Here is a 15,290-nt window from a genome sequence, read left to right on the forward strand (position 1 = left end):
AAGCTTTGCTTACTTTGGGACTAGGTCAATAAATTGTCCCGAAACAATTTTAGTGTAGGTAGCTTTAATTGGCATAATAATTTTTGTAATTTAATTTTAATAATAATAATTGACACTAATTGACCTAGTACCAAAATAAGCAAAGTTTGTACCTATGGATACTAGGCAACGGATAAACATACTTATATAGATCAATACATACATTAAATACATAATTATTAAACATCCAAAACTCGAGAACAAACATTCGTATTATTCATACAAATATCTTAATTTTATTAGTCTATAATAATAATAATTACTTTTAATTTAGTCTAGAATTTATTTAAGCACCGCATCCAAGATGCAGTAGATTTAGCAGCTCCCCTGTTTATGCCAAACAAATATCACCTCATCTTTCAGTCCTGTATCTCGAATTATTTGTTTTCATCGACTGAAACTTACCTACATATCATATTATGATATATTTTCTCGCTTATTTGATGTCATCCGGCGCGTCTCTGTTATATGATTGAAAGTACAACTTCAAAATCTACTGTTTTGGGTAGGATTATGAAGAAATGAAGGTAAATATTACGGGATAATTTAAGCTTTATCAAAAAAAATGTGTGTGTGTGTGTGTGTGTGTTGTATATGTGGACTCTTATTCTGTGGTTCGAATAGATACATATTTTTGCACTTTACAATACCAAGTATATCTTAAAAGTAAAATATTTTTGAGCAAATAACACATTTGTGAAACGAATCAATAATAAAACAATTTCTTGACGAAAGGGTATCCAAATATTTAAGCACTAGATTTTTATACCACCATATTTATTGGCCAATACAGACATCTTTGATAAATACAATAAATTAGATAAATGGCCAGAAACAGTTCAAAGGCCTCCACCTTTATGGTAGCTTCATAAATCACCTTAATGTATATTTTTATTGCTTTATATTTGAAATAATAGCGCAATGGCTCAAGCTGATAGTCTGTATTGATTGTAACTACTTTTATAGCCTATCGAAAAAAAGTGTATTTTTGAAGAAATAGACATCGATGACGACCGCTGGCCAAGTGGTTAGAGAACCTGACTACGAAGCTTGAGATCCCAGGTTCGATTCCCGGCTGGGGTTGATATTTGTATGAATAATACGTATGTTTGTTCTCGGCGTGGATGTTTAATATGTATTTAAGTATGTATTTATTTATATAAGCAGGTATGTTTATCCGTTGCCTATACTTCGTTTTTTTAGCACTAGTTCTCCTCCATACAAATTAATTCTAAATGCTGAAAGCTACTAAAAACGACCCTTTCATGCCTGACAAAACACGACGTACAAAATAAATCAAAGAAAAAAACAACTAAGCTGTTGAAACCTCTTTAAATTTAAAGTCGCTACAAAATAAATAATACAGCTAATATGTTTAACGTAAAAGACACATAAACTGAACCTTTCTAATACTGCTTGGGTTGCAGAAACCCCTTTCATCTCGTATACACGATCGAATATAGAAGTTCCGCCTCGGGCCACAATTTGTCTAATGCTCGACTAAAACTATGTCTAATGGATTGAATTTAACTTGTAAACAATATCGCGATATAATTTTCCATTTGACTAAAGGTAGGATGTGGTTAGTTAGTTTTGCTAGAAGGTAAATATGTCAGTCTGTGTAATAGGGAATTTGCATTTTACATGGAAACTATTTAAAATATTTAAATTTATAAAAACAAATAAGACTTGAGTCTAAATTCATCATCATCATCATCAATCATATCAGCTGTAAGACGTCACTGTTGGACATAGGCCTCCCCCATCTAAAGTCTAGTCATGAGTGTTGAAATTAATAATTTAGACTTTTAAATTAAATTTATCTAATTATTTCTTAGTATCTCAAAATTCCCTGTGTCCGCGTATGTAGTAAGATTTCAATACAAATATTCTTTTTAGAACACCGCAAATGATAACAGTGAAATACCTATAATACCTAATTCGCTACGCCACGCCACGCTACGTTACGCATTTAGATAAGCTAAAGAAAGCAGACTGTCTGCCACATAGCCTAAATTTAAAGTAATGAATTCACTATTTACTATTTGTTTATTCGCGGTTTTAGGCAGCATGTAAGATTGATCAAAAAAACTACTTGTGGTTCCGAGAAGCTGTTGAAAATAAAATCAATATTTGTACTTGGCTACATTTTTATTATTTTAATTAATATTGTAATGCATATTTTCCCACATGTTCCCTACTTATGTATAACCTGATCTCTCATATAAAATTGACGCGAGCCTTTGCAAATGTTTGATGTGAACTTGTATCAATTACTTGATTCAGTAAGCAGCCGCAGGCGTGTTCGTCGAAGACTCGGGTTAATTGAGCTCACTAAGGATTGTGGTGGAATTAAATTAGCTACCTACATTATTTTTCATGCAAGTACCCCACTGTGCAGTGAAAAGTAAATAAATAAGTATCATGGTACATTTTGACCTAGTTTCAAACTAAGCAAAGATTATACTATTTATTTTTTATTTTTAAAGTACACGGCATGATTCTTAATGCCATTTCATTAAGAAATAATAATATAATTTAAAAAATTGTACTATATCAATAAAAAATATAAAGTTAAATGCTAATGAAGCTTTGTATCACTACATATTACGGTTTAAAGTGCTACTACTGAACGCTTTTTAGTTAATTCAGCCATTTTCTTTTGTTACTAGTTTTTCGGTTTCATTGTGCTAGAACTCGAAATATTAAAAAAAAACAGTGACACTGTTCAAGACATTTTTAAAGACGCTATGTTTCTTCCTAAATTAAATCTTAGAATAGGTCTAAAAAGAAAAAAGGTAGAAGGAATGTGATCGACAGAATGTTTAGATTGCCTTACCGTGGTCAAAACGTGAATTTAAAAAGTAAAAAACTGTGATGTTAAAAAAAATTGTGGCAATGGTATATGGAAGAACTTCGTGTATACTATGTTTGCGACAGTTAGGCGGACATTTCCAAGCATATTGGAGAAAAACATTATTATTGAATATATACGGCACTGAAGCTACGAAAGTGCTATAGAAACGCGATATTGCATGTACGGATGGCCATCCCCGCCTGTTCAACCGTGCCGAGTTATAAACGAATAACGATAAAATCATAGCATAAAGAACAATAAACAAGAACTATCGATTTGTGCGCTAAAGCAGAGAGGGGAAACGAGAGCACACTTTAGTCTCCTAAAAAATCTTTAACTACTAATATTATAAATGTCTCTGTCAACGTTGAACTGTTTTTTTTATTCGACTGGATGGCAAACGAGCAAGTGGGTCTCCTGATGGTAAGAGATCACCACCGCCCATAGACACCTGCAACACCAGGGGCATTGCAGATGCGTTGCCAACCTAGAGGCCTAAGATGGGATACCTCAAGTGCTAGTAATTTCACCGGCTGTCTTACTCTCCACGCCGAAACACACTTCACGGCAGGATTAGCGAGCAAGATGGTAGTAGCAATCCGAGCGGACCTTGCACAAGATCCTATATACCATCTGCATTTAGATGAATTCAGTGGAGATAGATTGAGACCCTGCGAAGGATAGAGGATAGTTTTAAACCAGGAAAATGGCATAGTTCCCGCGGGATAGCGGTAAACGAATTCTTCGCAGACGGAGTCGCGGGCAAAAGCTAGTAAGATATAAATATCAAGAGCGACTTCACTTCAGCGGACTTTCTAATTTAAAATTACATACGCTCGAATAACAGAACCCTCCTTCGGGCCGGCGCGTGATAAAGTATAGTCTCGCTTTTAACAGTATACTTTGAACATCGATCAATGTATGGAAACATTTGTCAACAATCCTGAGGCACTTGTCCCACCGCCGACGATGAGCGAGAAGCGAGCAGAGCGAGTAACTAGAAACGAGTGGTCGAGCAGTGAAAAGCGAATGTTCAAGCACGACGGGCGATTACTCGCTCACTCGCTCGAGCCGGGCGGCCGCCAAGCTAACAGCGCTGAGCGAGTATCGCTGAGCTAGTTTTATAGCTCAGCGAGTTTTATAGCTCTTGTCGCTCCGACAAAAGATGTAAAGCGAGTTCTCGCCGGCAGTGTGAACCGCCAGCGATCAACTATTAATATATATGTCTCTTTTACTCACACAGGATCTTATATCTTTTGTTCGTTTCTTGAGCGAGAAAATAGTCGATAGCCAATCGTTTCCTCGCCGGCGGTGAGACAACTGCCTGAAACCCTTAACATGGTGTTCGGTCAAACAAATCCAATCACACGTTGAAATATTTCGGGTAAATTTTAGAATATGTAGTACAGTCACCAGCTCCAATATCTGACACAACAAGCGTGCATAAATATCTGATACGACTCTATTTCTAGGGCCGGAAGCACGTGTCAGATATTTTTGCACGCTCCGCTGTGGCAGATATTAATCTGTCATCTCCCAGGATAACAGGATCAAAGGAATTTGGGCACAAATTTGTGCCTCTGGGAGAGGACAGGTTAATGCTAGTGACTGTACTTTTATAGACAATTCATTTGTATAAACATACAAATGAATAACCCATGATTTTTTTGCAACCGATTGCTTTAAACGGACCGGCTTACGGACGGATAGGCTTAGTAATAAACATAATTAATTATTTTCAGACACCTAAAACTCTAAAACCTAGGAAGATCTCTCTCAGAACCTCTCACTTCAAAACCATAAAACGTATGAATAGATCGCAGGAGCAATCGCCTCGAAAATTCACACTTTACGATTTGAACACTCAATAGGTTTTATGGTTTCTGCTAGTTAACCCTGGATATAATCCTGCTACAGACGTTTTAGGATTCTATGTAAGTCTGGAAAGGTTTTTAGAGGTAATGAAAATGATAAATACTTGACTAAATGTACTGGGTATCCACTTAAAAGGACAAAACCATTTTTAACACGTTGGCTGCCCACCATATTCATCTAAAGCCTCTGCTTTAAAAATCTGTGCTTTGAAAAAATAGTTGGGGAACCTTTCCTCGTAGACCAATTTGAAAGTTTCACTGTTTTCGGTAGACCTCCTGCTGCTACATTTCTACTATATTCCCAAAACTCTTAAAGCATCCATTTTTTTTCACGCCAATGTGGACCCCAGTCTGGTTTTCCGTGGACCCCTTTGGGTCCACCTGAACCACTTTGGGAACCACTGGTCTAAAGCGTTGGTCCCACGGCCCATATAAATTTAGTGGTCCCACGGGTGGTGCTCACAGTATAGCTCTATTACTGAGATGCTCCCTGAGATGCTTTAAGCTGAAAACTGCTGTGAAACTAACAGAAAACCGGTCAGTATTAAATTTAAGAAATAATATGCAACTAATTGGCGTATGCTGTCTTTGTAACTGTCAGACCAAGCACAGTAAAAAAGGCATTTAAAAATACAATACAATAACCTGCTTTAAAATATATGTAGTATAATCGATTCTACCCTCGATTCTGAACAAACTAGGTACTTTCAGTTTTCAATTATTTAATCGACGCCTGGTATATCTACATTAGGTACATGAAGGTATAAAGCCCCAATTGCAGCTAAACACATTATTTGCAAATTATGAGTCAAAGCGAAAAAAGATAACCTAAAATGACAATAATATCCACAGCATATATTTGAAATACATAACAATATATTCTAGCTAGAGGTTTCTATTACAATTATCATCAACATCGCCATCTCGGCCTATATACGTCCCGCTGCTGGGCACAGGCTTCCTCTCAGAACGAGAGGGTTTTGGCAGTAGTCCACACGCGGTCCCAGTGCGGATTGGGAACTTCACACAAACCATTGAGTTGCTTCGCAGGTTTGTGCAGGTTTCCTCACGATGTTTTCCTTCACCGTAAAGCTCATGATAAATTTCAAATATAATTTCGCACATAAATTCTAAAAAAAATAGAGGATCGAACCCACGACCCTCTGCTTGTGATACACGTTGTAAATTTGACGAGACCGAATCGCGTACATAAAGTCCATAAGGAGAGCATAACAACAACCTTTAAAAACCTATGTTAAAACAGCAATTACTTATTCTTTTATTCTGCAAGCGCTGGCTCATGTCAGAAAAAAGCTTCTCATGCACCTGCGCCCGCCATTTTGTATTTCATCCGCCATTTTGTGATGACGCTCTGACGGATTACAGTAGGATTTAATTTACGTTGTAATAAAATATTTTCCTCTGAACTCCGTAATTATAATAAGAGGTATTAGCTAATGGAGCAATTAGAAAAATGCTCCTGGATTAAAATTTAATTAGGGTACTGCTTTGTTTTTCTGTTTAGTCTGTCATCTGACCGGCTTGGTTTTAATTCTTCTTTATTATAAAATAATGTAGGTAGAGATAAAGCTTTTTAAGGTTTTTTGTATGTAGTTAATAGTTAAAGGTATTTTTTTGTCTGCCACACACAAATCACAGTCATGTAGTTTACAAGATTTATAAGATTATTACTCACACACATCACGGCCCGTATAGAGAGGGCTTGGGCTCAATAGGGCTACTACGAAATTCGAAAATCGAAGTTCGTATCGTACCATCCCTCTCATTCTCGTATTAAATAATATAAGCGTCAGCGGGACAGCAAGATACAAAGTTCGAATTTTGCACTTGGTAATTATAAGGCCAGGGGGGCTACTACAAAATTCGAAAATGGAAGTTTGTATCGTACCGGCCTGGTTTCTAAGCCGGCCCATCGCGGGCACCTCTGAGTTTTCGGCTTTCGGTAAAAAAAGAAACCTCGTTAAGAAATCTGTGGGTGCATAAAGTCGCATATTTTTAAAAGTGATAATGTAATTCTTTGTCATAATTTTTTTGTCATATTTTTTGCTGCCGACACTGTAAATTTTTCTTAAATATTTAAATGGTCACCTGTAGAACTCTTTAGGTTAGAACAATTAATGGATCCAGGGAAAAAAATTCCACTATGACAAATTTTATATTATGACTTTTTAAATTTTAATAGTCGATAGGGATTCGAAACCTGTACACTCCTGCGAAGCAATTTAATAAACTGTATGTAATTCCCAATCCACATGAGATTAATAATTTGTAACAATAATTTCAACAATGTTTATAGTGCCAAGAAGAGCCAACTTAACCTTTTTATTACAATTATTCACGCAAGTTTTTACGTTCTTCATAGTTTCTTTGTTAGTGGAGATTAATTTTCATTCACTGCGCTTCTCACGGTTTTAATCTAGTATCGCATTAAACTTGATACTTTGTTTCAAATTGCATTTTCCGAGGCGTCTTGTAAAAACTTATACATAATGCATGTTTCGCCTGCAGCTGCCTTACTGCCCTTACCATGTTGCCACATCATTACGATCCTATTTTTCTGTACTGTACTCAATAGTATAAGCCAAGATTACCTCATTAATCCTCATCGGGTATGGATATTATAAATAACATTTATTACGATTTAAAGTAACAGACGACTCACTATGCTTATGTGATGAAACCAGCACCCAAGCTACCGATCATATTTTAAAACATTGACTCTCAACCGTATCGATTAGTATAAAAAAAAAGTATATAGAAGAAGAAGAAGTATATAGAGAGTAGAAGTAGTAGTAGAAGTAGAGTCGAAAAGTAGTATCTCTTAATATCATTTACCTACGGTCTCAAGCGACGAATCGTACCGTGTATGGGGCCCTCGGATATGGACCAGAGTCGGATCGGTTGTAAAGCGATACCGCCCTTAATTGCAGGTTTCTTCAAACGTGAACCGATAGTACGTCCTTAGTTAGAGCCACGGAACAAAGATAGGAGTTATTTTGCGAGTAGAAGCGACTTATCCGATGAAGCGTTTCTCGATTTCACGACGCCGGAGGTGCAGCGAGATTACTGTTTTGAGTTACGTCCTATCTTTATTGCTCAGGGCACTGGAAGAACAGTAGTCTGACACTAGTGAATAAGCATGTGGCTTGCTGTAAGTTGTCCAGTCTATACACGTCTCACTGCAAGCCTGCTCTATGTATAATAAGGTTTTGTTAGGTTTTGTTAGAAGGGGCCTTCCATAACTTCACTATCGCTGTCTATATTGGACACAGGTCTTGTCTCAGAACGAGAAGGCTAGTTCCCATCTAGGCTCAGTGCAAATTGGGAGCTTCGCTCATCACAGAATTGTTTTACAACTGTAGGCAGGTTGCTTTACGATGTTTTCCTTCACATTAAAAAAACTCATTATAAAAATACAGATGTAATTTCGCATATGAATTCTGAAATACTGAGAGGTGCGAGCCCGGACTCGAATCCACGATCTTCTGTTTGGGAGGCAATGGGTCAAACCATTTGGTCTCATTCATTTTATTTTGGCCATCACGGCCTTACAGTTCGCTGTTTATTACAAACTGGCTTATGCCCGCGACTTCGTCTGCGCGGATCTAGATTATCGCGAGGTGGCGCCCTCTACCGGAATAAAAGGTATCCTATGTTGATCCTTGGGGTTTTAAACTGTTTCTATACTCAATTTCATCAAAATCGGTTCAGTGGTTTCGACGTGAAACCGTACAGACAGACAGACAGATTTATTTAGGGATAGTAAGGATTAATAAAAACAAGTAAGTTATACTCGTATTCAGTATATAGCTAAAACCCACACACTCATCAATCCTAACAACCAACAAACACAAATACGAATAAAATTTTACGTACTGCACACACGCCAAACCATTTTGGTCATTTCAAATTCTCTGCTCACATATTTGCTTAGGTTAATTTGATGGTCCCGTTTTTATATAATCATGACTTATTTACTCATTACGTAGAAGCATTTGCTGTTCTATTTGTTGACTCTACGTACCATAATTGCAAGAGCTTAAAATTCGGAGTATAAAATAGCCTTTAACCTTTACGTTAACCAGTAGGTCTCAGTTGAATTGAGGTTTCTCTGTTTTAACCAGGGTATCCGTCCATTTCGTTGGTAGACGTCCTACGCTGCGCTTGCCGATCCGCGGTCTCCATTCGAGAGCTTTTCGGCCTTAACGGCCATTTGTCCTCATTGCAGTTTTTAGATTTTACTAAATTCCCATTGGAATTTGCTTCTTTTCGTAGTCTTCGAACGTCTTTCTCAAAACAACTCAAAGGTCAATTTCAGAAAAACATCAATGAGAAAAACTAAATTATGACACAACAATACTTGTCTCTGAAATATGATGCTGTCAAAAATATACTCAGCGGAAAAAAAGTTTGCCCACCCTTAATACAAAATTATTGATAATTACTTTACACTGTTCTAATTAGCGCGTTACTGAACTCCGCCATCGTCTTATTCTCTGCCGGAATTTGCCGCCTATTTGTGGATCTCGAGACAGTGTGTGTATGCTTTTTGCGCTACTTGTATAATAGTATCAATTCATTAGTTAGTAGTTTTTTTACTGTATATTTTTGTTTTGTGATTCCCTCTTTCAAGGAATAGCAACTGCCTCTTTAATTTTTTTTTTCTTATTGAGAGAAATCGACATGACGCTGGCGGACAAACTTCGCTCCGGGGCGCTCGACGGGTTGACTTAAAATAAAAAGGACTGTCGAGGTGTCTGAGGTTTCAGTTTAATAATTAACAACTTGTACATTATTATTATTTTTAATTGCTCCCTCACAAGAGTGCCAAATCGTGTAACACTTAATGATACAATGTAATTACAATACAACACTTACACACAGATAAACTTCCCGCCCTACGAATGTTATCATTAAATTAACATAATTGTACTAGCCGCAATAGTTTGGTATTAATTAAGCTACAACTATGTGTTGGACAGACAGACGGTCAAATGGCCGCGGGGTATAATTACAATGGGTAACTGATGGCAGCTAGTGATGCCTTCATTAGTTCAGTGTCCGTAATATTACAATAGTATTAAATTTAACATTTTCTATCTCATTATCGTTAAGTCTGTATGCTCAGATCTTTTAAACTAAGCGACGGGTTTAAATGCGGTTTATACTAGGTGTGGCCTGTAATATGAGCAAATAAAATAATTAAAACATAGATCATAACTTCTCAAACTGGACAACATTAGTTCAGCAACTTTTAGAAATAATTAGTTTTCGAATCTTAAGTTTTTTCGAAGAAGCAACGTAAAGCAAACTGCTTGATGTTTGTAGCGTGACATGCGACGTCAGTTGGGTTCTAGGATGGCGTACATTGATAGCAGTATTTAATTTGTATGAAAAAAGGAAAATTCAAAGACTCCATTATTTTTAAAAGTCGCTGAACTAATGTTGTTTAGTTTGACGAGTACGATCTATGTTTTAATTATTTGCTCGTAATACAGGCCACACCCGTTATACATATATGATAAATGAAGATAAATATAGGAGCGACACGCCCCGGCTTCGCACGGGTGTTTTTGGGATATGGAGCTGAAAAATGTGAAGTGTCTTTGATCAAAGAACCTTTTTTGAAAATTGTACCCGTGCGAAGCAGGGGCGAGTCGCTAGTAACATTATATTCTACTGGTGTTTACACGCGGCTTTGTACGCGTAAACTAATAGATCTAGTAGTTGAATCAAAATTCAGGGATGTCACTCCGTTTAATTTAAGGTTTGAATTAACGGTCAAATTGTAACACACGTTTCTCGGTATTTCGAACACAAATGGACTAAAATTACCTACATGTACATTTATTAGCGGTGTTTATTGTTTTTATTATAGAAGTTAATGCAAATTTAAATAGTTTTGTTGTTTGATTGAAAAACGTGTGCAAGTTTTACCGTTAAGTTTTAAATGTTAAAATAAACGGAGTTTAAATTCCTATGGAAATTTCACGACCCTGAACCTAGCAGTTGACACTTCAAGATTTCATCCCTTTCCTGTAAGAATATCGGGATAATAGTAGCCTATCTTCTACTCTGATGTATGAGCTATATTATATTACGGTGAAGTTTCATTAAAATCCATTCAGTAGTTTTTGCGTGAAAGACTAACAAACATTCCTACATTATACACATCCATAAAAACTTTCGCGCTTATAATATTAGTATGATATTTGCAGTGCACTAAGTAATAAAACATTTTTATTCCAGCACAAATTTGCCTTTCGAAATACAAACAAACTATTGTTGACTCAGCAAACTCCCCTTACCTGCTATACATCAACAACCCTTCGGTAAAAGCTACATTATCTATCCGTCCGCTAACAGTCGTTTATCATACCACTTTTTTCTGGTGTATTTTATATTTAGTGGCATATATTATGCTATATTTTTATTACATACATACATACTTAAAATCACGCCTCTTTCCCAACGGGGTAGGCAGACACTACATCCTTCCACTTGCTACAATCCTGGCATACAACTCTCGCTTCCTCTACATTCATCAATCTTTTCATGCATGCACTTCGGTTTAGAGTACTCCTGACCCGAACTTTCTTCAGAGCGTCCTCGATTTGATCGTGGTACGTTCGTCTAGGCCTTCCTCTTCCAACGTTCCTATTCACGATCGTCTTATAGATCTGCCTAGTCAATCTGTTTTCATTCATTCTCTCAACATGCCCAAACCATCCAGGCATCCCTTTCTCAATCCGTGTGACTATACCGTCATTTACATTTTCATTTATTTAAAATAATTATGTAGGTACGTAAGGAAAAATATTAAGTAATTTTACGTTTGGCTTATCGTAGACAAAAGCTACTAGCGACGCCTTAAATTTCCATCTCACATACTGGCTACAACCAAAAAATGTCTTCGTTTTTATAAAAAAATATACCAATCAAACAGATACGAAATTTAAATCTAAATTCATGATCATAATCATGGACAATATTATTGATCATCGATTTACAATGTTTGAAAATCCTTAATGCCGATCCGGATTCGCGATCCCTAGTTTATATATTCAATCTGCTGCGTTAAAAGTGCATAGTTGTGTTAAATATTCGTGATGTAAGCAATCTCATCAAACAACACTGTAGATCTCTTTTACTTTGGTAGGTAATAGTAAAAAATACTTTCAAATGATGACTACAATATTTCACCTAATTTCTCTGCTATCAACTAACATAGGTAATCAAAACACAGTTTGAAATCTTACCAGCTTTCTACGCTGGTTAATAGGTAGTGTCTTCGAACAGATGAGAGAACTGTATCATGACGATGAGATAGGTGGTGCAGAGATGAAACAGGCCAACAGGTAGCGTGATGTCAACGGAAATCAGACGGTACAGATAGTACCGGCATGGTCGGAGCTCTATGTAGTTGAGGAACTCCTTTATCTCGGCTTGGATGACTTCATCTGTGGAAGAAGACCTCCGAGTCTAGAAACTTGGAATAGTAGCATATTTGACAACAATAGTGCAGTGCTGCAGTGGTGAGATGAGTAGGTATATAATGTCAGCCAGGTGATAACATGGTGAGACGAGATTTTGGTGAGCAGAGTAAGGTGAGATGAGAATTTGGTAAACTGAGCGCGTGACGAGATTAGAATGGGATTAGCTGAGAGCCTGGTGAAAAGACAATTAGGTGAACTGAGAATTTGGTAAGCTTATGATCCTTTAACCTCCTGAGGCCCGACGTAAAATTTCTTTTTTTACAATTTGAACCGAACGTCAATCAAGTAAAAATATTTTTTTTATGTCATAATATATATGTCGGCGGCCGATCGTAAAATCCGCCAGATCTCGAAATTCCTAGGCATATCGTGTAATGGATGTCTAAAAGACATCCACCATATCGTTCAAAACTCACCGTTTAACGATTTGCCTAGTGACGTTTAGGCAGATCATGAAATTCCTAGGCATATCATGAAGCGCCGCCATATCAGTTCTGGCACTTCACCGGTCGCTACCGCGGCACGCTCGCTTCGCTCGCTCGCCTCGTGCGTAGTGGTCACAATTCATACTAACCATTCCTCGCTTCTGCTCGCTTCGGCGTGGGAACTATGGCCCAAGCCCTCTTGTTCTGAGAGGAGGCCCGTGCCCAGCAGTGGGACGTATATAGGCTGGGATGATGATGACTCCTCGCTTTGCTCGTCGTACCTAAATTTTTATTTTTTACAGTATATCACGATGTGCCCGGTATAAAGCTAGGAATATCGACGAATGCGTTGCTCTAATCGATTTGCCGTATTGTTTCTCAGGCACATCGTGATATGCCTGGCCTACTTTTAGGCATATCATGAAATGACGCCATTTCGTGATGTGCCTAGGAATTTCGTGGTCTGGTGGATTTGACGATCGGCCGCCGACTTATATATTACGCCAGGCCCCACGAGGTTAATGATGGTACTCACCGTTACACTTTTTGTAGCGCTGCAATAGTGTCACCTTGAGCTTGTCAACTTGCGCACGCGTAGTCTCGAACACGATGCCCGGTAGACAGGCAATGAACCCCCACTGTACTGCTTCCGCAGCCAAGATCAGGAGTTGAGTTATTTGCACCTTTGACAATAACATTTTCGTCGAAGTTAAAAAACTAAATCACCTGATATGAGAGTGGGCAGCTCACTTACTATATTGGTGTATATCTACGAATCTTGGAAACGTTATGGCATATTATTATTTTTCTTTCTTCTATTGGATATGTTGGCGGCCGATCGTAAAATCCGCCCGATCACGAAATTCCTAGACATATCATGAAATGGTGCCATTGCCTAAAAGTTGACCAGGCATATCACGATGTGCCTGAGAAACAATACGGCAGATCGATTATAGCAAAGAGCAACGCATTCGTCGATATTCCTAGCCTTATACCGGGCACATCGTGATATGCCGAAAAAAAGAAAAATTTAAGTACGACGAGCGAAGCGAGGAATGTTTAGTATGAATTGTGATCACAACGCACGAGCCGAGCAAGCGAAGCGAGCGTGCCGTTGCAGCGGCCAGTGAAGGGCCTAAACAGATATGGCGGCGTTTCATGATATGCCTAGGACCTAGACGTCAAATCGTTAAACGGTGAGTTTCTAACGATATGGCGGATGTCTTTTGGCCAATTCATGAAATGGATACTTATGCCTAGGAATTTCGTGATCTGTCGGATTTTAAGATCGGCCGCCGACAGATACATTTATAACAAGATTTGTAAGATTCAAAGTGTATTCTGCAAATATGCATTGTCTGACTTACCCCCTTTTTATGCAGGACAATAATATTATAAAGAAGAAACATTATCTTCGGAAAACTGCAGACTAAGCTCACTAAGAACTGTTGAACATAAAAAATGAACATTATTAGCATACTTTGACTGTATTAATGAACATATAAATAAACACAATTTCGTCAAAGTCCACGGCAAATCCTTGGTAAACAGGTACTCACGAAAGGGTTTACTATATTGCTGATAGTACTGATACTCTCAAGAATGATCCCGTATGTTTCTTGGTACAGAACTAGGTTCTTCTTTTCATCCTTGGAACTAATGACTGCAACGGTCGCACATTTAAATAAATCCTCCACCCTTATTCTTAACAATCGCATCCTATACTTGATCAAGTGGAAAACAATGAGTCTAGGCATCTGGTTGGAATCAACTGCAATCAGAACGAAGGCCGAGATGCAAATGACGAAAGGAGATTCATCGCAATAGAATTTAAAACCGTAACAGAGAGCTGTGGAGTAAAGGAGACGAGTGAAGAGAACGAAAACGACGCCGACCAAAGTCACTGTCTTAAGCTGATTGTAATAAGATGTTGAGACATGTAGCTGCTCGTCAATAACTTCAAGTTTCTTAAAGAATTTTTCCCGGTTCCTTACATCAACTAAAATAAGGAGAGACACTGTAGTTACATACTCCAGAGCAATGAAGAGATATGGAGAGCAGTACACATTCTTAACAAATTTCAACACCAAGATGGAACAGCCAAAGGATAACGACAAGGAATATGTAGCGAATAATATTCTGACGATTCTAGATTTTGATATTGGGAACGGGAGCCAGTTGAAGCCGAAGATAAGGGGAATGTAGTATGTTCTTCTGAAGTAATCATGAAACCGCAAAGGCTTGTAGTCTGTTGGGTTGACTACGGTAGTTTTTTTGAGAAAACAGGTCTCAAGAGTCATGATGGGTGACCGTTTAGTGCGAAGTTGTAAAGGGTACTGAATAGTTATCGGCAGTTTATCTAGGGGTATATTTTAAAAGCCATTAACGTTAGATTAGTTTGTCTTTTTAAATTTGCGGTGTGCAACCGTCAAGCGCGAAGCTATATTTGCTAGAGTCCCGCGCTTTAAATCATGCTAGTATAACAAAGGTGAATAATTGAGTTGAAATTTGATATAAACAGATAAGATGGTGTTATAATTGTGAAAACAATTAAACAATTAATGCTATTTATTCCTTG

At 37.6% G+C, this 15,290-nt stretch overlaps 1 protein-coding gene across 1 annotated transcript; it reads right to left on the reverse strand.

Moving 5' to 3' along the window:
- Positions 1-12,066: 12,066 nt before the first annotated feature.
- On the reverse strand, positions 12,067-15,012 carry LOC141439423 (uncharacterized). The gene is made up of 4 exons (XM_074103710.1): positions 14,272-15,012; positions 14,080-14,157; positions 13,256-13,395; positions 12,067-12,265 (listed from the first exon to the last, which is right to left on the reverse strand). The coding sequence occupies exons 1-4, from the start codon at positions 15,010-15,012 to the stop codon at positions 12,067-12,069; spliced, it is 1,158 nt and encodes a 385-aa protein (XP_073959811.1).
- Positions 15,013-15,290: the final 278 nt, after the last annotated feature.

This window comes from Choristoneura fumiferana, chromosome 20 (genome assembly GCF_025370935.1).
Source record: "Choristoneura fumiferana chromosome 20, NRCan_CFum_1, whole genome shotgun sequence".
NCBI lineage: Eukaryota > Metazoa > Arthropoda > Insecta > Lepidoptera > Tortricidae > Choristoneura > Choristoneura fumiferana.

What these genes read in the sequence shown, in the direction of transcription:
- LOC141439423 (XM_074103710.1), bottom strand. Translation starts at nt 15,012, where the DNA reads ATGACTCTTGAGACCTGTTTTCTCAAAAAAACTACCGTAGTCAACCCA. An exon ending in GCAATATAGTAAACCCTTTC is followed by an intron (nt 14,158 to 14,271) that starts GTGAGTACCTGT and finishes TATGTTCAACAG; the next exon opens with TTCTTAGTGAGCTTAGTCTG. An exon ending in CTATTGCAGCGCTACAAAAA is followed by an intron (nt 12,266 to 13,255) that starts GTGTAACGGTGA and finishes CTAGACTCGGAG; the next exon opens with GTCTTCTTCCACAGATGAAG.